General features: G+C 47.0%; 1 protein-coding gene across 1 annotated transcript in view; it reads right to left on the minus strand.

Annotated features, from left to right (window-relative positions):
* The window catches only part of GABRD (gamma-aminobutyric acid type A receptor subunit delta), a 108147-nt gene that overhangs the window by 71612 nt on the left and 10272 nt on the right, over positions 1-26263 (minus strand). The window contains exons 3-4 of the mRNA XM_088468221.1: positions 19216-19328; positions 2719-2786 (exon numbers count right to left, since the gene is read on the minus strand). Of these exons, the coding sequence (XP_088324347.1) occupies positions 2719-2786; positions 19216-19328 (181 nt within the window). The remainder of the gene's footprint in view (positions 1-2718; positions 2787-19215; positions 19329-26263) is intronic.

The following is a 26263-nucleotide window of genomic DNA, read 5'->3' on the forward strand; positions in this document are numbered from 1 at the left end:
TCCGCTCACGCTGTGACCGAACATCACTCCCGGATGACGCACTGCACATCGCATCCAGCTGGCTATGAGGTCTGTCCAGTGTCCACATGTTTCCAGCTTTGTGCTTTCAGTGTGTTTACTCAGCATGCTAGCACTCAGGCTGCACACCATAGTTCCATCCAAACTCAGTATGGGTGCAGCCATGTTGGATTCAGTCACCTGACTCTCCTCCACCACTCAGAGTGCTGCTCCCAGACCAGCTGATCGCAGCATCCAATCCCTGGGGATCCACCCCTATAAATTCCATTTCCTGACTGGCATCCATTGCCAAAACAATGTAACTTCTGCTGAAGTTACAGTTCTGTGCTAAGCTCCCAGGTACTCTGTATCTGAACGGTTCCAATCTGTGTGATTCTAGTTTCAAGTCTGGTTGCAAGTCTTCCATCTGTGCTCCAGTCTTGGTTATCCACTGAGACTTGTTCCTAACTACAACCATTGGTCCCAGTCGATACCTCCAACCGTTGGTTCCAGCCGATACCTCCAACCGTAGGTCCCAGCCGATACCTCCAACCATCAGTCCTAGCCGATACCTCCAATCAGCGGTCCCAGCCGATACTTCCATCATTGGTTCCAAACCGACCCAGTACTGCAACTCATCATCATCGGTTCCAAACCGACCCATTACTGCAACTCATCATCATCGGTTCCAAACTGACCCAGTACTGCAACTCATCATCATCAGTTAAAACTGATCAAGTTAATAAATTCTTCAACATTGGACTCTTATCAATTAAGTTTTTCAAATCATCAACATCGGTCTCAAACTGATCCAGCATCATCGGTCCCAATCCAATTCTGCTTATTCATTCAGTATTATATATTCACCTGCTGTTTAATAAAGACATTATATTTCTGTCCTCGCCTTCGGGCCCATCATCCAGTGCCGTATCTCTACCTCCTCACATCTATACATGAGAAAGTCCTGGCTCATGTCACCCAAGTTCCTTCACGCATCTCTGATCTCCACTTCAGCCTCCCACGCCTGTTCTGACCCACACCAACCTTCAGGCTTGACAGACAGGGTGCAAAGTAGTAACGGTGGACTCTACCTTTATTGATATTATTCAGTAAAAGGTATAATTTTCTAAAGCACAAAATAATTGGTGAACATAACTATTCATTGTACACATATCTTTAAATGTTTTTCTTATGTATAAACTTATCTACAATATATGAAGAGCACTTGGTTGAAGGAAAAGGCATCCCATTGACAGTATACCGTGATACCCAGGCCCTGGTTTATCATCGAGTGATATTCTTCTTATCACTCATTACTAATATTAAATGGTGCTCCAAACAATCAGCTCCTAGCTGTGATTTTTCAAACACATGACAGTTAGGAGCTGATTGGTTGGAGCACCATTTAAGATTAGTAACGAGTGATCACAAGAATATCACTCATTGATAAATCTTGGCATAGTCTACCGCTTCTGGGAACATCTAAAGTTCATCTGCTCTTTCTGGGGAGAAAAATGCTCTGTAGACCCGCTAAACAGGAACTATCCCCCTTGGTATACATTTGCTAAACAATATGTAAATGGTCATTTCTGTATTAAAATTTTAAATGAAAACAACATGAACTACAACATGAAATATGATTTCCCCCAAACTATTTAATAACTAGGACAGGGTAAGATAAGCAGTATACACAGTATTATTCAGCAAGGAACATCAATTTGCTCTGCTCAACCTAACACGAGAGGCAACATTTTGCACCCATGATGGTTTTCAATTTTCATGTGCAAAACTGAACATACAGTAACCTCGCCCATTGGGAATAAAATCTGCATATATCTGCCCTCTTATGCCTCCAAGACTACTTTTGACCACCTTCTGACCCTGTCAAGAGAAGCCGAGATGTTGGCCACAGTTTATGCAGCTCTAAACTCCACTCTGGCCCCTACTGCCAGATAGAAGGATGGGAAGAAGTCAGCCATGGAACTCCCCTTGGGCTCTGGCCTCTGCTAAACCCTCCAGCGATAGCCCGAGAGAAGTCCAGCCAGAACTGTGTTCAGGAAACCCCAAGCATGGAGCCTTGGATGAAGCAGGCAGTAGTTCAGAAGATAAATGAGTTGAGCGGAAGGATAGGGGGAGATGCACTAAGCTTTGGAGAGCGATAAAGTGAAGAGTAATAAAGTGCAAACACAGCCTGTAACATGGCACTTAGGAGCTGATTGGTTGGTACTTTATCACTCTCCAAGGCTTAGTGCATCTCCCCCAATATGATGGCTGAGAGCTTTGGAAATTAGATGGTCTTTGTTCAATGTTTCTCCTAGGCTGAAACCCTCAGCATACAGATAACCTGAAAGGGGTCTTATACATCACTAAACATTGGGATACTTGATCTATATGGAGAAACATACAGAGAACACACACAAGTTTCATAAATAATGGATGAGGAATACAGACACGAAAAAGTAGATTATCTCCAGTTATATCTCAGCCATGTCCTATCATCCATTATGTTAAAAAGCCTGGGGATGTTGCAGAGCTGAATGCAACTTTTTCTGCAGGTGCTCCCTCATTTGCATTTATGTAAATAAATGCACACTTGTTTCTTCAGCATGCACAGCGCTAATAATTGCTCTGGAAATGTGTGCACAATCAACCCTGCATAGGCCAGCCCTCCATCCAGTGGTCAATAAGCAATGATGCACAGGCTCCACTAGTTTATATTACCATGTTTACTTCAGAAATATGGTCAATACTGGTGACTTCAATGTCGACAGCAACAATCACTGGGGGACCTACAAGTAGAAAAAGGTAAGAAATAAATATTACTACCAAAAATACTTGGATAGTTGTTAATATGGCATTGTTTGTACAGTAAGTAATATAATGACTGCTTGCTGTCTCTCAAGAACATAGATTGGTAAGCCATACTTGCCTACTCTCCCATGAGTCGCAGGAGGCTCCTGATTTTCGGGTAACCTCCCGTCCCCCCTCCCAAAAAAAAGTAGGCAGATCTCCCGCATTCTGCCCACTTCCTAGTGAAGTGGGCAGGATGTGGAGATTTTCAGAGGAATTTGCGGGCCCATAGGGGGTGACGCTAGATGACATGAATCACATCATTTAGCCCCGCTCCCTCCTCACAGATTTGCGAATCGCGGGCTTTTTCTGTAAAGGAGACGGGGGCCTAATGATGGCTATAGTCTGGCCCTGCCCCTGAAGCTGAGAGCAGCAGCTTCTCTTCGGCTGCTCCTGGAAAGGATTCCAGAGAAGTCGGTAAGTATGTGGTAAGTTCTCCTACATTACTATTTCCACCTTGTACAAGATACCTTGCTCCTAATCTTCCCAGTCAAGGTAGTAAGACCCTTAAGCTGGCCACACACAAGACCAACTTACATCCAACCATCCAACTGGTTGATTGGTTGGAATGAAAATTTGGTAAGGTATGAAACCAAATGACAATCAATAATTTACTCCCAAGCGCCGGAAAATGGACAAAAACTGTTTGAACAAATTGCTTAGATCAAACATTTAACAAACTTGTCTGACAACCATTTTCACCTGTTTTCTGGCATTTAGGAGCAAATTGCTCTGATCATCATTTACTCTCATACATTACCAGATTTTCATTCCAACCAGCCAACTAGTTGGATGGCTGGATGAAAGTTGGACTAATGTGGCCAGCTTTTGGCTGCATTATAACATTTGTGGAGATGCAGCTGGGAGATAACAGTGACATAATACATCTGGCCAAAGAGATCATTTAAGTATTTGATGTAAGCATCACATAAGAGACTTACATCCTACCCTGGAATGACCCCCTCAGCCAGGTACCTTATGCTGCTGTTCTGTTCCCTGCCTGGTGTGCAGATGGGAGTTTCCTATATATTATATAGTTGTAATTCCTATGAGGGGCCGTTCAAGTCAAAATTACAGCTTTCTGGATATGTCATATACCTAAATTATTGCTTTCTGGATATGACGTATGCTGAAATGGATATGACGTATGCTGAAATGGATATGACGTATGCTGAAATGGATATAACGTATACTGAAATGGATATAACAAATACTGAAATGTATATGACGTATGCTGAAATGGATATGACGTATGCTGAAATGGATATGACATATACTGAAATGGATATAACATATACTGAAATGGATATAACATATACTGAAATGTATATGACGTATGCTGAAATGGATATGACGTATGCTGAAATGGATATAACATATACTGAAATGGATATAACATATACTGAAATGGATATGACGTATGCTGAAATGGATATGACATATACTGAAATGGATATAACATATACTGAAATGGATATAACATATACTGAAATGTATATGACGTATGCTGAAATGGATATGACGTATGCTGAAATGGATATAACGTATACTGAAATGGATATAACATATACTGAAATGGATATGACGTATGCTGAAATGGATATGACATATACTGAAATGGATATAACATATACTGAAATGGATATAACATATACTGAAATGGATATGACGTATGCTGAAATGGTTATGACATATGCTGAAATGGATATAACATATACTGAAATGGATATAACATATACTGAAATGTATATGACGTATGCTGAAATGGATATGACACATGATGAAATGGATATAACATACACTGAAATGGATATGACATACACTAAAATGAATATAACATACACTGAAAAGCACATGACAGTGCCAGCCAATCACAGCTCTCCTATATAAGCAGGGCTCCTGGAAGGAAGAGCAGGAGAACAGTGTGGCAGAGCTGTAAAGTGGAGGTGAGTGCTAACACTATCGTCAGTGGTGTAATAACTTTTGCTGTGCTGATGATGGTAATGTAACACATAACTATTACTGCATGTACTATTAGTAATAGCTGCAGATAGGAGACTGCCTCTTTTCAGCTCTTTCTCCTGTGAGGATTGTGCTCCTGCTGCAGGCAGGTTATGTATTAATGTTACTTTCACTTTCCTTTCTGTCCTCATTCTCTCTCATCTCAGCTCTTTCTTTACTCTCCTTTCTCTTCTTTCTCTATGTCTGATTTCTTGACAGTGCCCCAGGTCCCTGCTCATGTTAGGGAGTGCCCTGACTCCCAGCAAGATGGCTCCTTCATAATCCAGCAGATGGGGTAGGATTCCCCTGTTGTCTGGCTGGATGTACTGTTACTGTATGCAGGCTGCTGGGTCAGACAATCGGCAGTAGGCTGTGGTTTTCACACCCCACACGTGCCAAGCATTATTATAACCATACCACCCAACTGTCCCACATTCAGTGGGACAGTCCTGTTTTTTTGGGACTGTCCCGCTGTCCCACCCATGGGCTGCAGTGTCCCGCAGTTGGGGGGGAGTTGTGGAAGCATACACTGCTGCTCTGCATAGCAGAGCAGCATGTACGCAGAGCGAGAATAGATGTGCGCATGCGCACAGTATCTTTCTACTTCAGGATCCATAGGGTATCCACAGGATACCTTGGGGTGTAGGCGGATGATGTCAGACATTGGGCACCACAGAGTTAAAGTTTTCAGCCTCCCAGGATGCACTGGGATCTCCCTCCTATACCCTGCCTCTGAGCCAAGACAAACTAGTTTCGTAGATGCACAGCTCGGAGTCGGATCACCATATAACAGAGGGGGGCTGTAATGGCCCCTGAAGTTCTTCAAGGCAGCTGTGGCTGCTCAAGATGAGCTGCACAGTACAGTCAGTCAGTACTGACATCTATGCTGTCCCTCCTTCACCCCGCCAGACCAGAATGCCGGTACTGATCCGGGGATGCTGGTGGGTGTCTGGGGTCACAGCTAGCGGTGACCCCGAATTACCCGGACTGTGGCCGGATTCAAGGGGGCAGGTAAGTGGCAGGGTCCCTTGGATGGTACACGCTGAAACACAGTCCAAAGTCCCCAGACAGGGGGCTCCCTGGGGACTGTCTGCACGTGGAGCCAGGTATTAACTTGCGCTTCCACTAGACCACCAGGGACAGCGGGCCGCGGCTGAGCGGCAAAGGTCTGGCATCCCAGGGGTTAATTGCATGTCAGGGGAGCGGCCTTCCCTGTCTCACAGCTGGCACCTCCCCTGCTGCACAGTGGCTCCCCATAGCGGTCTGGCGGGCTGTGTCAGCACTCCTCCCCCTGGCCCACCTCCTCTCTGCTCCTCGGCGGCCATTTTCTAAGAGTGTGCAAACGCTGCTGGACACTGAATTCAAGGTGGCATCACGGTCCGGTCCCCCCGCATACCTCTCCTGCGATTAAGGTCAGAGTATGCAGCACTGTTTCCTACCAGGCTCTGTGTCTGTGTAGTTAACTGCTAACGCTGCTGCCTGTACTTTCACTTCTGACTTTCAGACATTTTACTATGCCTGTTCTTCCTCTGCTAAAGCCCTTGCGGTGAGGTGTTGCAGGGTGTTCATTGCCTCACTGTAAAAGCATTTATCTGTGAGGGGAGTCACATACACTGCGGGTATACAATCGGGAAGCCGGCTGCCGAAATCCTGACAGCTGGCTTCCTGACTGCTTTATCACGGCATGGGATAAATGACCGGCATCTATATCTAGACGCCTGTCATTTTCCCGATGCCGGGAGACTGGCGCCCGGCATCCCAATCGAAGGGATGCCAGGAGCGCCATGAGCAGACAGCCGTGGGAGGGGAGGGTTAGGTTTAGGGTACCCGGGGGGGACTTAGGGTTAGGCACCCCCCTGGGAGGTTTAAGGTTAGGCTACGGGGAGGGAGGGTTAGGCACCCCCGGGGGGGACTTAGGGTTAGGCACCCCCCGGGGGACTTAGGTTCAGGCAGCGGGGAAGGGGAGGTTAGGGTTAGGCACTTAGAGGGGGGATTAGGGTTAGGAACTTGGGGGGGAGGCTAGGGTTAGGCACCCTAAAGGAGGGATAGGGTTAGGGGATTAGGTTAGTATAGAATATACTTACCTTTAGGACGATCGGGATTTCCAGCGCTGTCGGGCTTCCTCTGCCGGGCTCTGCTAATCTGTCGGCCTGCAGATGCCGGGAATCGAACTGCCAGCCATGCGGCCGGCGGTATTTCATACCGATTCCACACTACATTACACTCATCATGTCTGAGAGTAAACGTGATTTTCCTCTTCAGCTAATGTGTACCACATGTAATGTACCATTAGCGGAGAGTGATGGAAACACTGAGGGGTTATGTAGGGCGTGTTATCTTATATCACACCCGATTTCTGTCACTGCACCTGTGCAGGAACCGCCCTAGGCTTGTTTTGCTAAGGCACTTACAACCCTTGTGGGCCAGCTAGCGACTCCCCCTACGTTCCCCCAGATGGGGTTATCACAGCAGTCGGTTGTGTCGTCACCCATGCAGGGCTTCCCCAGGCAGTTGCTGGTACCCCAGTGTCTCCCGCTTTCGCCCCCCCAGGTCTCGCAGGAGCCTGCGTGGGTGAATTCATTGTCCAATACGGTGCAACACCTGTCGGATGTTTTACAGGGGTAGTCATCATTGCAGCCTCCTAAGCGGCCTTTAGTGTCTCAGATGGCTCAGTATGATGATGTCTGATGATAATGAGATGTCTGACTTTTCAGACCCGGAGCCCCTCCATACTAATAAGGCGGAGTCTAAGTCTAAAGTGTATATACCTGGCCTTATATGGGCAGTCCGTGCGGCCTTGGTCATTGAGGATGATAATTCCCCCGTGGCTAAATCTAAATACACCTTCGTTAAGGATGTTAAGGGAGATGCCACTGTATTTCCTCTATCTGGTCAGTTAGTGGATCATTTAGAGGAGGCGTGGAAAAATCCGGGTAAGCGGTACCAGCCTTAAAAACATTTGGCCTTTGCATACCCCTTTGCGGATAATTATTTTTTCAAGTGGGAAACTCCTCTGCAAGTGGACTCTCATGTCACATGCCTTGTGAAGAGCGATACATTGCCCATGCCCTCCATGTCCTCCTTAAAGGATGCTACAGATCGCAAGGTGAAAATATGCCTGAAATCCATTTATTCCCTTGCTGGGGGGTGTCCAGACTGGCTATGGCTGTGTGCTGGGTGGCCAGAGCCATGGAGTGTTGGGCTGATAGCTTGGAGGCATCTCTGGACACTGACTCTTCACCTGAGCAGGTGGAGTTAGTGGGTAATCTCAGAAACTCAGCCACGTACATTAATGAGGCAGCCTCGGATATAGGTCTCCTCACTTCCAGAATCTCCTCGGTAGGGGTGGCGGCTCGCCGCACCCTTTGGTTGTGCTCTTGGAAAGCCGACACAAATTCCAAAAAGGTTTGGAATGCTTGCCTTTTAATGGACAGGTCCTGTTTGGCCCTGATCTGGACAAAATTGTGGCCACTATGGCAGCAGCTAAGTTTGCGTGTCTGCCATCGGCTACAGTCCTATCAGGGTCGGGTTCTTTGTCCTTTTGGCCCTGTAGGGCCCTGGGTAAGTCCAATGTACAGTTCTTTCCGAGACAGTCAGGGGCCAAGAAATCTGCCAAGCCTAAGAAGCAGGCTTGGAGTACAAGATGTCCTGCTTCCAAGTCGGATGATAAGCCTTCCGCCTGACAGGATGGGCCTCTCCTTGGGGGACCCCAAAGTGGGAGGCCGGCTTCTTCAGTTCGCACAGTGCTGGTGTCTCACCACCATGGACACTTGGGTAAAAGAAGTGGTCTCTCGGGCATACGCCCTCTCCTTCCGGCGGAGGCCTCCCAGCCGATTTTTCACCACGGGCTGTCAGTCAGATCAAGACAAGGCCCTGGTATTCTGGAAGGTGTTACACTCTCTGCTCCAGGCTGGAGTTATAGTGGCGGTTCCATTGTCCCAGAGGGGATCGGGGTATTACTCCAATCTTTTTCTGGTACAGAAACCCAATGGTCTTACCGGCCCATCCTCAACCTCAAATCCCTCAACAATTCTTGAGGGTTCCTCTGTTCTGGATGGAGACCCTGCATTCCATCATTTTAGCGATGGAGGTGGGGATTTTATGGTGTCGCTAGATATTCAGGACGCTTACCTGCATATCCCCATTGTTTCAGCACACCAATGTTTCCTCAGGTTTGCAGTGGCCGACCAACACTTCCAGTTTCAGGCACTGCCCTTTGGTCTGGCCACGGCACCTCGAGTGTTTACCAAAGTCATGGCAGTTATGGCAGCCCACTTGCAGATGCAGGGGATCCGCTTGTTGCCCTATCTGGACGACCTGTTGTTGGCAGGGTCTCCAGAGATACTTCAGAGCTATCTGCAACTGACAGTCTCTGTGTTGCAGACTCATAGCTGGCTGGTAAACTGGAAGAAGTCCTCCCTGGTTCCCTCACAGAGGATGCTCCATCTCGGAGCCCTGTTGGACTCCCAACAGAGGATCTTTGTGACAGAGGAAAAGATCTCTGCATTACAGGCAAAAGTATGCAGTTGCCTGCAGAGTTGCCGGGTGTCTAATCATTCGGCGATGAGGTTACTGGGATCCATGGTGTCGATGTTCGACATGGTGGAGTATGCCCAGTTTCACTCCAGACCTCTGCAGAAGTTGATCCTCTCCAGATGGAATGGGTTTCCCCATTGGATAAAGACACAGACAATGGTGCTTTCTCCGGAGGTACATCTGTCTCTGGCCTGGTGGCTGCACACTGCTCACCTGAACAAGGGGCACCCCTTTTGGATTGCGGACTGGGCCCTTCTGACAATGAACGCCAGACTCCGAGGCTGGGGAGCGGTGATGGGTCCGCACTTCTTCCAGGAAAGGTGGATGCCAGCAGAATCTGCGCTTCTGATAAACATCTTGGAACTTCAGGCAGTATTCAAAGCTCTCCAGCAAGCAAGACATGTCCTGCACGGAAAACCCATGCAGGGGTAGTCAGACAATGCCACCACAGTGGCTTGCATAAACCGCCAAGGAGGGACCCGCAGTCAGACAGCCCTGACGGAGGTGTCCCGCATTCTAGCTTGGGCAGAAGGCAATCTCCCTGCCATTTTGGCAGTGTTCATACCAGGAGTCCTCAACTGGGAGACAGACTATTTCAGCCGTCAAGACGTGCATCCAGGAGAATGGTCTCTTCACCAGGAGGTGTTTCAACTCCTGGTGAACAAGTGGGGCCTTCCAGAGATAGACCTCATGGCCTCCCGACACAACAACAAGCTACCTGTGTATGGGTCAAGAACAAGAGATGCAGAGGCACTTCTGGTAGAAGCTCTGTTGGTCCGGTGGACCTTCCAGTTTGCGTACCACTTCCCTCTGTTCTCCCTTCTTCCTCAAGTGATTCGCAAATTCAAGCAAGAAGGTGGCATGCTGCTGCTGATAGCTCCAGTTTGGCCCAGATGGCACTGGTACTCAGATCTTCAGAGTCTCTCCTTAGACACTCCAATGCTGTTGCCTCTATGTCCGGACCTGTTGTCTCAAGGTCCTTGCCATTACCCGGACCTGGGTCGTTTGTCTTTGACGGCATGGCTGCTGAGACTTAAGGTCCAGGGGTTTTTCCAGGTCTGTAGTTAACACCATGCTCAGAGCTCGGAAGCCTGCATCTGCAAGAATTTACCATCGAGTATGGCATACTTTCTTTGAATGGTGTCACCCTAGAGCCTTTGATCCTCAGGTGTTCCGGATATCCAGGGTGTTGGCTTTCCTGCAGGTGGGCTTAGATCACGGTCTTCGCCTTGCTTCTCTGAAGCTGCAGGTTTCTGCCCTGTCAGTGTGGTTTCAGCGTAGGATTGCTACTTTTCCTGATGTCCGCACCTTTCTGCAAGGTGTACTTCGTGTTCAGCCTCCCTTTGTTCCTCCAGTGGCTCCTTGGGATCTTGCTGTGGTCCTGAGGGCTCTCCAAGGACTGCAATTTGAAACACTGGGCTCAGTGGATTTGAAATGGCTTACAGCTAAGACTGTATTTCTTCTGGCCATTGCTTCAGCCAGAAGGGTTTCAGAATTGGGGGCTCTCTCATGTCGGCCTCCCTTTTTCATTTTTCATAGGGACACTCGCCCTGGTTTTCTCCCAAAGGTGGTATCTAGTTTCCACATTAACGAGGAAATCATAGTGCCGGCCTTTAAACCTCTCGGTTGGTGAGGCCACCTTAGATGTGGTACTGGCTCTAAGGATTTATGTTGACCGTACCAATTCTTTTAGGAAGTCGGACTCCTTGTTTGTCCTCTATAGCTTCCGTAAGAAGGGAGGGCCTGCCACTAAGCAAACTTTGGCAGGATGGATTTGCATGGCTATTTCTAAGTCTTATATTCATGAAGGCCTTCCTGTTCCATCCTCTGTTAGGGCTCATTCCACTAGGTCTGTGGGTCCTTCATGGGCAGCTCTATGTGGTGCCTCTGCTGCTCAGCTTTGCAAGGCAGCCACGTGGTCTTCTGTCCATACCTTTTAAGGTATTATGCATTCGATACCTTCGCCTCTCAGGATGCTTCCTTTGGGTGGTGGATTCCCCTTTCAGCACAGGAGCATCCCCACCCTTAAAGGATACTGCTTTGGGACATCCCCAAGGTATCCTGTGGATACCCTATGGACCCTGAAGTAGAAAATATGAGATATGGTAAGAACTTACCCTTGTTAGCTCTATTTCTACGAAGTCCATAGGGTTCCACAGGACTCCCGCCCTGTCTCACCTGTACTGCAGATGGGCTTTGTTCTGGTCACCGGTTTTTCCATCTCCTTCTGGTGAGAATGTGACTTTTTCTCCTCCTCCGGCCTATGGCTTGTTACATAACTGGTTTGCCTTGGCTTGGGGGCGGGGTATAGAAGGGGGATCCCAGTGCATCCTGGGAGGCTGAAAACTTGAACTCTGTGGTGTCCTATGTCTGACATCATCCGCCTATACCCCAAGATATCCTGTGGAACCCTATGGACTGGGGTCCCCCTTCTATAACCCGCCCCAGAGCCAAGGCAAACCAGTTATATAACAAGCCATAGGCTGGAGGAGGAGAAGAAAGAGAGAGAAGAAAGTCTGGAACACACAAGAATCACATTCTCACCAGAAGGAGACAGAAAAACGGTGACCAGATCAAAGCCCATCTGGAGTACAGGTTCGACAGGGCGGGAGTCCTGTGGAACCCTATGGACTTCGTAGAAATAGAGATAACAATGGTAAGTTCTTGCCATATCTCATATTATTCACAGTATGGGGGGAAGTCCGGGGGCAGCCCAGCATCTCGGAGATGCTGGGCACGCCCCTTAGCAATGTAAACAGGGCGTGCCGCTAGGTCACGCCCTTTTTTCACATAGGTCACACCCCTTTTCAGGAAAGCTTTGCTGCGTAGATGTCCCGAGTGGAACTCTGCAAAAGTTGGGAGGTATGTTATAACACTTACATGGCTTTGTGTGTTTATTTAGTGCATATACTGTATAGGTACTGTATGTGCATGTCTACATGCAATTCTATGTCTAGGACTTTATATTGTGTATGTATGTATGTATTTATTCTTCTGCTACTTGTGAGTGGCAGAATAAATACATACATACAGGGCCGTAGAGAGGCTGGCCAGTCCCGGGAAAAGGAGGGGGCATGGCCTAATCGCTGGACGTGTGGCCACGCCCCCTTGGAAAAAACACAAAAATATATCAGCCCAGCGCTAAGCAGGGGGGGCGCGATCAGTGTGATCGCTCCCCCCCACAGCCATAGGAGACTGCTCCGGCTGCTGCAGCCCAGCACAAGCTGTGTGCTGAGCTGCTGTGAGGGAGGGGGGGGCCACGCCGGGCTCCTCTAGCAAGCCCAGGCCTGGGTAAACTGTACCCACTCCCCCCCTCTCGTTGCCCATGTATACATACATACATACATACAGAATATAAAGCCCTAGACATAGAATTGTATGTAGACATGCACATACAGTACCCATACAGTATATGCACTAAATAAACACACAAAGCCATGTAAGTGTTATAATAATGCTGTGCATGTATGGGGTGTGACAACCACAGCCTACTGCCGATTGTGGCAGACTATAAATCTCTGACCCAGCAGCCTGCATACAGTAACAGTACATTAGCCAGACAATAGAGGAATCCTACCCCACCTGCTGGATTATGAAGGAGCCATCTTGCTGGGAGTCAGGGCACTCCCTAACATGAGCAGGGACCTGGGGTACTGGCAAGAAATCAGACATAGAGAAGAAGAGAAAGGAGAGTAAAGAAAGAGCTCAGATGAGAGAGAATGAGGACAGAAAGGAAGTGAAAGTAACATTAATACATAACCTGCCTGCAGCAGGAGCACGATCCTCACAGGAGAAAAAAGCTGAAAAGAGGCAGTCTCCTATCTCCTATCTCCTATCTAATAGTACATGCAGTAGTAGTTATGTGTTACATTACCATCATCAGCACAGCAAAAGTTATTACACCACTGACTATAGTGTTAGCACTCACCTCCACTTTCCAGCTCTGCCACACTGTACAAGTAAGAGGGGTGGGCCGCGCTTATTTATATGGTGCCACAAGTGTTCCGCAGCGCCTTACACAGTACATAGACAAATAAGTAACCATTGACTTACAATACAATACAATACAGGACATGGATAAACATTGCTATATTAGCAACCTTTATGCCCGCATAAGCAGCCAAGTGTTAGTTACCCTAGTGGGGAGTAAGAGATAAATTAAATTACAGTAGGGAGAAGCACATGAAGGTAGAGGGCCCTGCTCGAAAGAGCTAACATTATTTAAGGGAGGGGATGACAAACAGGAGTGACACAGATGGGGTAGGCGGGGAGGAAAGAAGATGTAGCAGCAAGTTAGGATGAGAGCAGGAAGGCTTTAATGAAGTAGTGGGTCTTAAGAGCTCGTTTGAAAGATTGTAGAGAGGTTCAGAGTCTGATGGGGAGAGGGAGGGAGTTCCAAAGGTGAGGAGCAGCATGGGCAAAATCTTGGAGGCGGGAGTGGGAGGAAGTAATCAATTGGCATGAAAAGTGGCGTGTACTAAGTGAACAAAGAGGACGGACAGAAGAGTGAAGGGAGATGAGATCAGAGATGTAAATGGGAGAAGATAGGGTGAGGGCTTTGTAAGTGAGTGTGAGAGCCTTGAATTGGGTTCTGAAAGGGAAGGGGAGCCAGTGGAGGGCTTGTAGGAGAGGGGAGGCAGATGTAGAGCATTTGGAGAGGAAGATGAGCCGAGCAACAGCATTTACCACAGACTGGAGAGGAGAGAGATGGGATTTGGGGAGGCCAGCTAGGAGAAGGTTACAGTAGTCCAATCTGGACATGACCAGTGAATGTACAAGGGTTTTGGTAGCATCCTGGGTGAGAAAGGGTCTGATCTAGGAAATATTCTTGAGATGGAAATGACAGGACTGCGAGAGGTTCTGAATGTGTGGCTTGAAGGAGAAGGAAGAGTCCAGGATGACTCCAAGACAACACACTAGATGAGATAGTTATGCCATCTATTAATAAAGAAGTAGTGGGACATGATGTTATGTGGGAGGGTGGGAAGACTATCAGCTCAGTCTTAGACATATTAAGTTTGAGAAATCGCTGGGACATCCAGGAAGAGATAGCAGAGAGACAGTTAGAGATACGAGTCAATAGAGAGGGGGACAGATCAGGTGAGGAAAGGTAGATCTGAGTATCATCAGCATAGAGATGATAATGGAGGTCAAAAGAGCTGAAGAGTTTACCTAGAGAATACGTATAGAGAGAGAATAGGAGAGGTCCAAGAACAGAACCTTGGGGAACACCTACTGTAAGAGGCTGTGGGGGGGAGGAATCGTCATGAGAGGAAACAGAGAAGGAACATTCAGAGAGGTAGGAAGACAGCCAGGAGAGAGCAGTGTCACGTAGACCAAGGGAGTGAAGAATATGCAGCAGTAGAGGGTGGTCCACAGTGTCAAAAGCAGCAGAGAGGTCAAGGAGAATGAGCAGGGAGTAGTGGCTCTTGGATTTTCCAGCAAGGAGGTCGTTGCAGACTTTTCTGAGGACAGTTTCAGTGGAGTGTAGAGAACGGAAGCCAGACTGAAAAGGGTCAAGGAGGGAGTGGGAGGAAAGAAATGTGGTGAGGCGGTTATAAACAATACGCTCAAGGAGTTTGGAGGCAAAAGGGAGGAGAGAGATTGGTCAGTAGTTAGAGAGAATGTTAGGATCAAGGTTAGGTTTTTTAAGAATGGTGGAGACAAGGGCATGCTTGAATGCAGAAGGAACAGTGCAAGAAGAGAGGGAGAGATTAAGGAGGTGGGCAAGATGGGAGCAGGCAGAAGGAGAGAGGTAGCGGAGGAGGTGGGAGGGGATAGGGTCAAGGGGAAAGGTGGAAGGGGGGTAGGACTGGATAAGGGCCTTAACTTCCTCTCCAGTCACAGGGGAGAAGGATGTCAGAGTCGGTAAAATGGATGGGGAGGGGTGATCCAGGAAAGGAGGAGGTGGAGAGCTGGGGGACTGGTTGGATATGATGTCCTGACGTACAGAATCAATTTTAGATGTGAAATATGTAGCAGAGAGCAAGGAGGGGAGGGGAGGAGGGGGTGGGCAGAGGACGGAGTTGTAGGTGTAAAAGAGACGCTGGGGATATGAGGACTGGGAGGAGATGAGATTCTTGAAATATGACTGTTTAGAGAGGGAAAGGGCAACACTGTAGGATGACAGCATGAATTTGAAATTGAGAAAATCTGCCTGAGAGCGTGATCTTCTCCACTGTCACTTGGCGGTTCGTGAATATTTTTGCAGGTATTTGGTGCATTTGGAATGCCAGGGTTGAGGTGTGGATTTGCGAGGGTGAGTTGTGATCGCCAGAGCAACAGAGTCAAGAGCAGAAGTAAGGGAGGCATTGTATAGGGAAGCAGCTTGTTCAGCGCAGGAGAAAGAGAGGATAGGGGAGAGAAGTGAGTCAAGTAGGGAAGAAAAGAAAGCAGTGTCAATAGCTTCAATGTTACGCTTAGTGATGGTGGCTCTGGGAGGTAGAGGAGGGGAGGGAGAGAGGGATAGGTTAATTGAGAGGAGGTGATGGTCAGAGAGGCGGAATGGGGAATTGGAGTAGGCAGAAATATCACAACAGTGAGTGAATACCAGATCACATGGGAGGGTGAGGAGGTCCATTGGGAGAGTCCAAATGAGGAAGTGAGGGTGAGTAGTTTTGAGGTGGTAGATTCTGTGGGGATATCAATAGGAATATTGAAGTCACCGAGGATAATAGAGGGAAGGTCTGAGGAGAGAAAGTAGAGGAGTGATGGGGTGAGGATAGGGGACTGACGGGAAGTGGGCAGGTTCAGCAACATGATATTAACAGGAGTACCAATGCCTGCAGGTAGAATATGAGGAAAAAGGGGTACACGTGCGCTCCTGCTGGGTGTGTGTGATACGATGGTATGGGGGAATTGGCTTGGGAGGGGGGGGGCAAGGGGAATGTGGAGAGGGGAGATGGAGAGGAGAGGGGTTTGTGTATTGGGGCTAAATGGAGGCTATGTTAGTGGGTGTGTGGGTGAGAAAAAATGAGGCAGACAGTAAGTGTGGAATCTAACCTGTTTTATTCGGTAAGACACAGTGCTTCCCTATGTGGTTCCATTATGGGGTGTGGGGATGAGCAGATGGCTCTGTGCGATCCTCGGTTGGGGAGTGGGTAGACCATTTGAGGGGGCTGCTATCCAAGCGGTCCTTACTCCTGCACATTCCCCTGCTGGACCTATGGTCTCAGTCTTCCGGAACCGGGATGCATGGGGTGTTGTTCAAGTCCTGTAGCTTGTGCAGTTGGCGGCATCCCGCACTGTCTCTGGGACCTGTTTGACCTACCGATAGGTGGAGTGATGTCTGTGGTGCTGTGCAGCACAAGCTGTGGTCCCAGATGCTGGCCAGGTGTTGCGTTGCACCTCTGTGAGCCCCCGGGGTGCCTGGCAGATGGGCGCCCGTCGATGTCCTGCTGTGGGCTGTAGAGTGATGCAGAGAGCCGCGGTGTGGTGCTGCCCCATGGTCCCGTGGAGTCAGTCTACTGTGCTGTATGCACTGCCAGAGCGGGCAAGCGGGACCCAAGGTTTGCCGGGTTGTACAGTGCTGGATCCTCTGTGGCCTGGATTCGGTGTAGCAATAAATGGTTGATTAAAGTTCTTGTAGTGGTGGTGAGTGTGGGTGTCTTGATCTTCAACGCATTTCGGCCTCAGGGCCTTTTTCAAGGAGTCATTGAAAAAGGCCCCGAGGCCACCCTGGCAGTGCATACAGCACAGTAGACTGACCCCACGGGACTGTGGTACAGCACCACACTGCAGCTCTCCACATCACTCTACAGCCCACAGCAGGACATCAACGGGTGCCCGTCTGCCAGGCACCCCGCGGGCTTGTGGAGATGCAACACAACACCTGGCCAGCATCTGAGACCACAGCTTACGCTGCATAGCACCACGGACATCTCTCCACCTACCGGTAGGTCAAATAAGTCCTAGAGACAGTGCGGGATGCCACACTGTACTCCTGCTTTTCCTTCTCAGCAGCCCTGCTTATATAAGAGAGACGTGATTGGCTGGCACTGTCATGTGCTTTTCAGTATATGTTATATCCATTTCAGCATATGTCATATCCATTTCAGCATACGTCATATCCATTTCAGCATACGTCATATCCATTTCACTATATGTCATATCCATTTCACTATATGTCATATCCATTTCACTATATGTTATATCCATTTCACTATATGTCATATCCATTTCACTATATGTCATATTCATTTCACTATATGTCATATCCATTTTAGCATATGTCATATCCATTTCAGCATACGTCATATCCATTTCACTATATGTCATATCCATTTCACTATATGTCATATTCATTTCACTATATGTCATATCCATTTTAGCATATGTCATATTCATTTTAGCATATGTCATATCCATTTTAGCATATGTCATATCCATTTCAGCATATGTCATATCCATTTCAGCATACGTCATATCCATTTCACTATATGTCATATCCATTTCACTATATGTCATATCCATTTCACTATATGTTATATCCATTTCACTATATGTCATATCCATTTCACTATATGTCATATTCATTTCACTATATGTCATATCCATTTTAGCATATGTCATATCCATTTCAGCATACGTCATATCCATTTCACTATATGTCATATCCATTTCACTATATGTCATATTCATTTCACTATATGTCATATCCATTTTAGCATATGTCATATTCATTTTAGCATATGTCATATCCATTTTAGCATATGTCATATCCATTTCAGCATAGGTCATATCCATTTCAGCATAAGTCATATCCATTTCAGTATAGGTCATATTCATTTCAGCATAAGTTATATCCATTTCAGCATAAGTCATATCCATTTCAGCATACGTCATATCCATTTCGGCATTCGTCATATCCATTTCGGCATACGTCATATGTCATATCCATTTCAGCATACGTCATATCCATTTCAGCATACGTCATATCCATTTCAGCATAAGTTATATCCATTTCAGCATAAGTCATATCCATTTCAGCATAAGTCATATCCATTTCAGTATACATCATATCCATTTCAGCATAAGTCATATCCATTTCAGTATACATCATATCCATTTTAGCATAAGTCATATCCAGAAAGCAATAATTTAGGTATATGACATATCCAGAAAGCTGTAATTTTGACTTGAACGGCCCCTCATAAATTCCCACCAACGTTTGGTTTTACAAACTGCTGCTTTAAATCTATTATCTTCCAGCCAAAATGTAGCCGTTGTCTGCATCTCACCGGCCAGGTCATTTGGGCCTTTTTACCCACTCTCTCTCATGACTAATCTAAAATATAATTGATTGTAAACCAAGCAATATTTTAGTACTTTGCTTCTACCATGTCCGTTATCTGGAGCCAAAACATAAAGGCTATTTTTGTCAGCATTTGTCCGCACTAGAGATGTGCGCGGACCCCTGTATTTTGGTTTTGGATCTGGATTGATGTTCATGTTTTGGTTTTGCAAAACCTCCTTCATTTGTTTTGGTTTCTGTATTTGCAAAAAAAAAATCATGTAGTTTGGACATGTTTGGAATGTCCAAATTACCGGTACATAACATACAATCCAAAACCAGAGTTTGGTTTTCAAATCTGAGTTCCAAACTGACTGCAGAACTGAACCGGGACTCAGTTCGACTCAGAACCCCTTAATTCGGATGTTGTGGCTTCTCTGGGAACCGGACTCACACATGTCTAGTCTGCACCAATGTAATAGTGTGTATCAAAGCAAAATGAAGGCATAAGGTATTCATTCATACAGTATGTTGATATTAACACAAAGTGAAATTTTAGCTCTTAACCGAATAACAGTAATTCATTCCAATTATTGTACCTCCAATTCCGGGCCTGAAATTCCTTGCATACCCTCTCATCAATCCATCCAAGTTAGGCATCCATGATATTTCAATATTAGATCCTACATAATTCCCGATATCTTCCACACCGCTGAAAGAACAGTGTATATGCTTTAAGTTATATAGTTACATAGTAAAGTCGAAAAGAAGACACGGTGAGATTTACTAAAGTGCACTTTCACTAAATGTCATGGTTTATGGAATTGTGTTGTGCAGTTTGCAAACCATGCAATTCACTAAAGACCAAATCGCACATTAAACCGCCTTATTTCATACCTCATACACATCATGCAATGTACAGTATTATCCTGCGGTTTACAAACTGCACAAGAAACCAACTGAAAAGAAGCAGAGTTTTTATTTTTTTAGTTATACTGTATACTATAGATGATTTAGCAAACAACATTGTTCCCTGTTTATTAGAGCTAAAATTAAATTATTTTCTGTATATATTGTTCTTAACAATGGGAGCTTTTTGCTTGCAGTCTCGTACATATTGTGCTACTAGAAAACAAACTGAATCCTCCAGATCGATTCAAATGCAACACACCTGCTCCAACAATAGAAATTGTGAGGAACAAGGGACAGTGGGCCTGATTCCGACCCGTTCGCTAAGCTGCGAATGCATGCTATAGGCGATAATCGCACGTTTGCGCATGCGTCATAGTACGCATGCGCGAATCAGTCACTGCGGCCGGGAATCGTGCGCTAGTACTACACAGACTGGACGCTATTTTGAGTGACAGATAGCGCAGTTTGCGGGTGGTAACAGGGGAAGGTGCTTGTGAACGGGGGAGTCGTGCTGCAAACGTCAAAACGGAGTTTTATGGGTGTGCATACTTAGCAAAGATGCATCATTGTACATGTCACTTGGTTGTTCTTCAGCCTGCAGTGATCGCAGTGCTTGCAGCGGGGTAAGGTCTACCTCAAGCGCTGCGTGCTGCTCCGATTGTTCATACACTTCCTGGAGATGACGTGTATAAAGAGAGAAAAGTGGGCGTCTTTATACCGGCGTGCGTTTACTCTGCCGTCGCTCTCTTACACATAGAGGGCGTCCTTACACCAGACAGTGCGATCATGGCATTTGCATACCCGGCCCCTTTTAGCTGCGTGAGAGCGCAGCTTAACGTCCGGGGTCTGAATGAGCTCCTGTATTCAAATAGTTTATATATGATATAGACAAGGTTTTTATCTTCTATCTGTTGTCTGTGTATTTGCACTTTAATAGTTTATAAAATCTCAAATATGCAGTCAAAGAATCATTTTCAATTCTCAGCACAAGATACAGAATTCAGAGCTTTAAAATCAGGAGGTTATGTACTGTACAGGTCATACTGATATTTCATGTGTAGTTTGAGCTCTAATCATGTGAAAACTCCAAACTGCAAGATAGTAAATCTGTCAGTTTAGGAGCATGAATTAGAGATGGGCGTAAATGCTGTTGCGACTGTGATTACATACATATCGGCTGTGCGACAATATGCAAATGTCTCAGCTGCTTGGATTTGTATAGAGACTCCACTGGTGGCTTCCCAAATCTAAGTGGCTGCGTACAAAGATGCAGCTTGGTCACAGATCAGTTGATTATTGGTTTTCTGAGTAAACCTAGGGTCACGCATAATGGCCGTGGGAACTAAGGCGTCAGAACCATTTTGACTGTGTACGAAATCGCAGTCGCATACAGACACTCCCAGAAAACAATTGCGTCATGCCTGCGTTTGAGTCGCCACCTCCTTGTTGCCTCCAACAAACGGTCCCTGACTGTCAATCCTGCAAATAAATCTTAACTGCGAGCAACATCGGTAATGAAAGTTGAGGCATACGCCGAGTGACTCAGACACGTGCAGATTACTGAATTGTGTAAATATCGGCATCACATCCATCTCTAAATCAGTCCCGAGCTCTTAAAATGCATCCGATGTGTGGAGGTTTGCAAACTGCATACAACACCGCTGCTTAGTAAATGTCCTCTACAGTGTTGATCCAGAGGAGGGCAAATATATATAAATGCATCAATACAATTTGTCAGTCACCTTAGTAAAGCCATTTATTATTTTATTTAGCTTTATTTATAAGGCGCCACATGTGGTCCGTACAGGAGGGCAAATAACAAGACTGTACATGGTAACACAGTACAATACAATAAGCCAGTGGTTTTCAAACTCGGTCATCAGGACCCCACACAGTGCACGTTTTCCAGGTCACCCAGCAGGTGTCATTACTAACTGACACATTTTAAAAGATCCACAGGTGCTTGCGATTCTGTGAGGAGACCTGGAAAACAAGACCTGTTTGGGGTCCTGAGGACTGCGTTTGAGAACCTGTGCAATAGAAGCAATACAATTAACAAGTGAGGCAAGGGGAATATTAGTTAGAAGCTGAAAGCTGAAACCATAGGGTAGGGCACAACTAACAAGTTTAGAGCCACTGAAAGAGCATATGAACGAAAGACAAAAATTAAGTGGTCCCGGGCAGAGAATCCAAGGAGGAGATAAACAAGTGTAGCTGGTGAGCAAGAGTAGATAATGAGATAAGACAGAGGAGGGACCTGCTCATAGGAGCTTACATACTGAAGAGTTGGAGAGACAAACGAATGACACAGGGGAGCTGAGGGTAGGTAGCAGGAGTGAGGGAGATGGAGAATGAAAGAGGGTGAAGTGAACTTTGTGGCCTGGAATGCTTTTACGAACAGATGGGTTTTCCAGTGCCCGTCTGAAGCTATGCAGGCGGCTAGGGTATAGTATAGGGTATAGTCTGATAGAATGAGAGGGAACATTCCAGTAATGGGGGAAAGCACAGACCAAATCTTAGATTCTGGAGTGAGTGGTGGTAACCTGAGGGGTGGAAAGGCGATGGTCATTAGCTGACCAGAGTGGGTGGGAGGGAGTATGTAGGAACATGAGTTTAGAGATTTAGGGAGCAGAGGAGTTGGAGAGGGCCTTATACATGAGAGTGAGGAGTATGAAGAGGGTTTTCTAGGGAAGGGGAGCCAGTGCAGGGCTTGGCAGAGAGAGGAGGCAGATATGACGCAGCGGGAGAGGAAGATAAGTCTAGCATTAAGTACATATAGGAGAGAAGCAATACGGGAGAGGAGGAGGCCTGTAAAGAGAAGGTTGCAGCAACTGAGATGAGAAATGATCAGTGAGTGGACGGTAGTTTTGGTGGCATCCTGGGATAGGTAGGGTCTGATGCCAGCGATGTTGCGGAGCTGGAAATGACAGGATTGGGCAAGAGACTGAGGACCTCATTCAGAGTCGGTCGTTGCGGCCGCACGGTCGTACGCCACTGATGTTCGCCATACTGCGCATGCGTAAAGTTCGCAATGCGCGTGCGCAAACTAGCCGCTATGATCAGAAATTTCTCTCTCCTTGAACACAGCCAGGTCGGTAGTTTGAGTGACAGAATGAGCCGTTTGTGGGTGGTAACAGGGGAAGGTGCTTGAAAACAAGGGAGTGGAGATCCGAACGCAGGCGTGCCTCATTATGCGAACGGCGTTTTATGGGAGTGCATACGGATTATGGGAGTGCATAATTAACAAAGTAGCGTCATGGCACATGTGACATGGGAGGTTTTTACACTGAAATGATCGTAGAGCTTAATAGAGGGTATGGTCAGCTTTAAGCTCTACGACCAGTTCCGATGGTTCCTGATGGTCTCGATTAATCCTTATATGCCCGGAGATGACGTGCAATGCGTACAAGAAGGGGGCGTATTTTTTTGTCTTCCGTCCGCTTCCTCCCCTTGGTCGGCCAACTACCGATCCGAACTTAGGGACGCAACTTGCGAGGGAATCATTTGCATATCGGGCCCCTTTTTCCATACGACCGTGCGGCCGCTTCAACCGACTCTGAATGAGGTCCTGAATGTGGGGGGTGAAAGAGAGGGATGAGTCAAGAGTGACCCCCAGGCAGAGGATTTGGGGAACAGAGGAAATAGTGGTGTTGTCAACAGTGATAGAGAATGCTGGGATGGTTACTCTTAAGGGAAAGAAGATAATAAGTTTAGTTTTGGCCATGTTGAGTTTGAGAAAGTGCACGGACATCCAGGAGAAGATGAACACCAGGGAGAGGAGGGCGGGGAATTGATGAGTTCACCCAGGGAAGAGGTATACAAAGAAAATAGCAGAGGGCCGAGAACAGAACACTGCTGGATGCCCACAGAAAAGATGATTTGGGGGGAGATGGATTCAGTGGCAGAAACTGAGAAGGATCAGCTGGTGAAGTAGGAGGTGAACCAGGAGAGAACAGTGTCAGAGAGGCCAGTGGTCTGGAGGATACACAGCAGGAGAGAGTGATCCACAGTGTCATGTTATAAATAACTTTTAGTTGCGTAATCAGCGGAGATATATAAATTACAAGTCTGTCTGGAACATCAGATATTAAAATAAAGTACATTTGGTAAACCAGTGTATACGTATATAACAACATCAATAACAAGATGTGGAGTAGCGGAACTGTATATATACTTCTTGCTTGTAGAGGAGAGAGGTCCAAATTATACCATTGTTTAATGAAAGGCATCAAATCCATTAACTAAATTCAGATAAGGCTATTGTATCCTATAGTTATAGCAAATAATCATATATGTTTACTTTCGGGGATGTGGCTTTGCAGCCAAGATGGCCGGACATGCTCAGTGAGAGCTCTGTGCATTAGAGGATTTCTCTGCTGTCTCCTTTCACTGCCTCCACAGGCCCACCTGCTACCTCCCGCCACAGAACAGTGGAGAACCTGCAAAGCCCTGTGAACCCTGTATATGCTGTCTCGCTGACCTGGACACTCCCCTGGCTTTGCTGTCTTCTCTGGGCCTACGGTTGCAGTAAACTCCCCCAGCACTAGTGATAGCCATCGGTGTGGTTACCATCAATGGTGATTTAGCAAGTGGCCATCAATGGTTACCCAACTATGCAATGGATGACCATCGATGGTTTCACCAACACCTGCTCTACTGACGTGTTCGTGGACCAATCAAAACCTGGGGGCGGGGCTTTACAGATGTTGGTGGCGGGGCTATGCTCAGTGTCCTGGCATCTTGTATAAATAAACAAACATTAAAACATTCGGTTATGCTGTTCCATTGACGAAGGGAAACCATCTGGATCTCCCCTCGATTGTAAAAGCATTTGACATCGGCCATAAACCATTGATGAATAATTGATGGTCGATGGCCATTCCTTCCCAGCACTCAAAGGTAGTCCTGTGCTACTGCTGCTGAGGTCGACCTGTAGTCTTGCTCTCTGAAGTGAGAGCTTGGCTGCATCCACTCAGCGGCTTCTCTCTCACGACACCTCTGTGCTGCCTGGCGTTTCAGACCCGCTGGTCCTGATGTCAGCCGTCACAGTTCTTGCTGCCCTGGTCACCTTGAGGGCTACCACTACCATGGTTCTACCTGCCTCCCTGCCCTAACTGTCCTCTGGACTTACAGTTAGAGGTACAGTGCTCCCCCCTGTTTGTCAGTTACCCTATGTCTGACAGCTTGTATCACTTCTGCTCCCCAGGACCTGCCTTTCTATAGACACTCCTCCATATATTTACTAATTTTCCTACAGTTTTGTGGCTCCCCCTACACACACACTGCCCTATGAGCTGGACTGTGTTACTTGCATAAGAGTCCACCAAACAGACCTCTCCCCCACTGTGTTGTTCTGTCCTCCACTTGATATTGGCCCCCATTCCACTACATGCCACTTCCCTGCTGAGCCTCATAGGACATCTGATCAGTGTGTCTGAGGCTGGCCTCCTCTCTGCATGCTGCTGCCCCTCCCCCTTCCATTGGGCCCTAGGTGGCGGCCTGTACCATCTTGTCCATAATTTGGCCCTACACAGGGGGAGTTTCTGAGTACTCAAGACAACCCCTACCAGACCAATTTTTCCTTTCGAGTCAAAGGAAAGGCTCTCTGTTGCCAACCATCATGTCATCTCTGCCTTACACCCACCTACTGTACCATCATGACATCACTATCTTACACCCACCTACCATTGTCTTCTGTGCTTTACACCCCCCCACCTACCATCATGGCATCACTACCTTACACCCACCTACCATCATGTCATTACTGCCTTACACCCTCCTACCATCACTGCCTTACACTAACCTACTATTATGTCATCTCTGCTTTACACCCCCCACCCTTGCACCCTCCCAAACTATCATGTCATCTCTGCCTTACACCCACCTACTGTACCATCATGACATCACTACCTTACACCCACCTACCATTGTCATCTCTGCTTTACACCCCCCACCTACCATCATGGCATCACTACCTTGTACCCTCCCAAACCATCATGTCATCTCTGCCTTACACCCACCGACTGTACCATCATGACATCACTACCTTACACCCTCCTACCATTATGTCATCCTTGCTTTACACCCCCCACCTACCATCATGGCATCATCGCCTTATAACCACCTACCATCATGTCATTACTGCCTTACACCCACCTACCATCATGTCATTACTGCCTTACACCCACCTACCATTGTGTCATCACTGCCTTACACCCACCTACCATCGTGTCATCTCTGCCTTACACCCACCTACCATCATGTCATCACCGCCTTACTCCCACCTACCATCATGTCATTACCACCTTAGACCCACCTACCATCATGTCATCCATGCCTTACACCCACCTACACTCATGTCATCTCTACCCTGCATCCACATATCTTACAAAGCATTAAAGGTATTGTATTCAGAATTACATATGTGTATGAAGCCCACATGGACTACTGTCACCTCAGGGGTGTAATGCCACACAGCCAGTAGACCTTATTACCGGGTCTCCAGGACCAAAGCATTCTCACCCCAAGCCGGTTAAGCCAAGTTGGGGATCTCAGGGGAGGTGGAAACCCCACAAAAAAGGGGTTCCCCCTCTCCTGAAACCACAGGCTTGGTCTGAAACCCGGGGCTCTTCCCCGCACCCCTGGGCTGTGGGTACAGAAGTTATAAAGTGTTAAATTGAAATAAACTATTGTATTTTACAGTGGAACTACAGATGCCAGCATGCCTGCCCTTTG

Source organism: Taudactylus pleione, unplaced genomic scaffold (assembly GCF_031769625.1).
Source record: "Taudactylus pleione unplaced genomic scaffold, aTauple2 ptg000082l, whole genome shotgun sequence".
Taxonomy (NCBI): domain Eukaryota; kingdom Metazoa; phylum Chordata; class Amphibia; order Anura; family Myobatrachidae; genus Taudactylus; species Taudactylus pleione.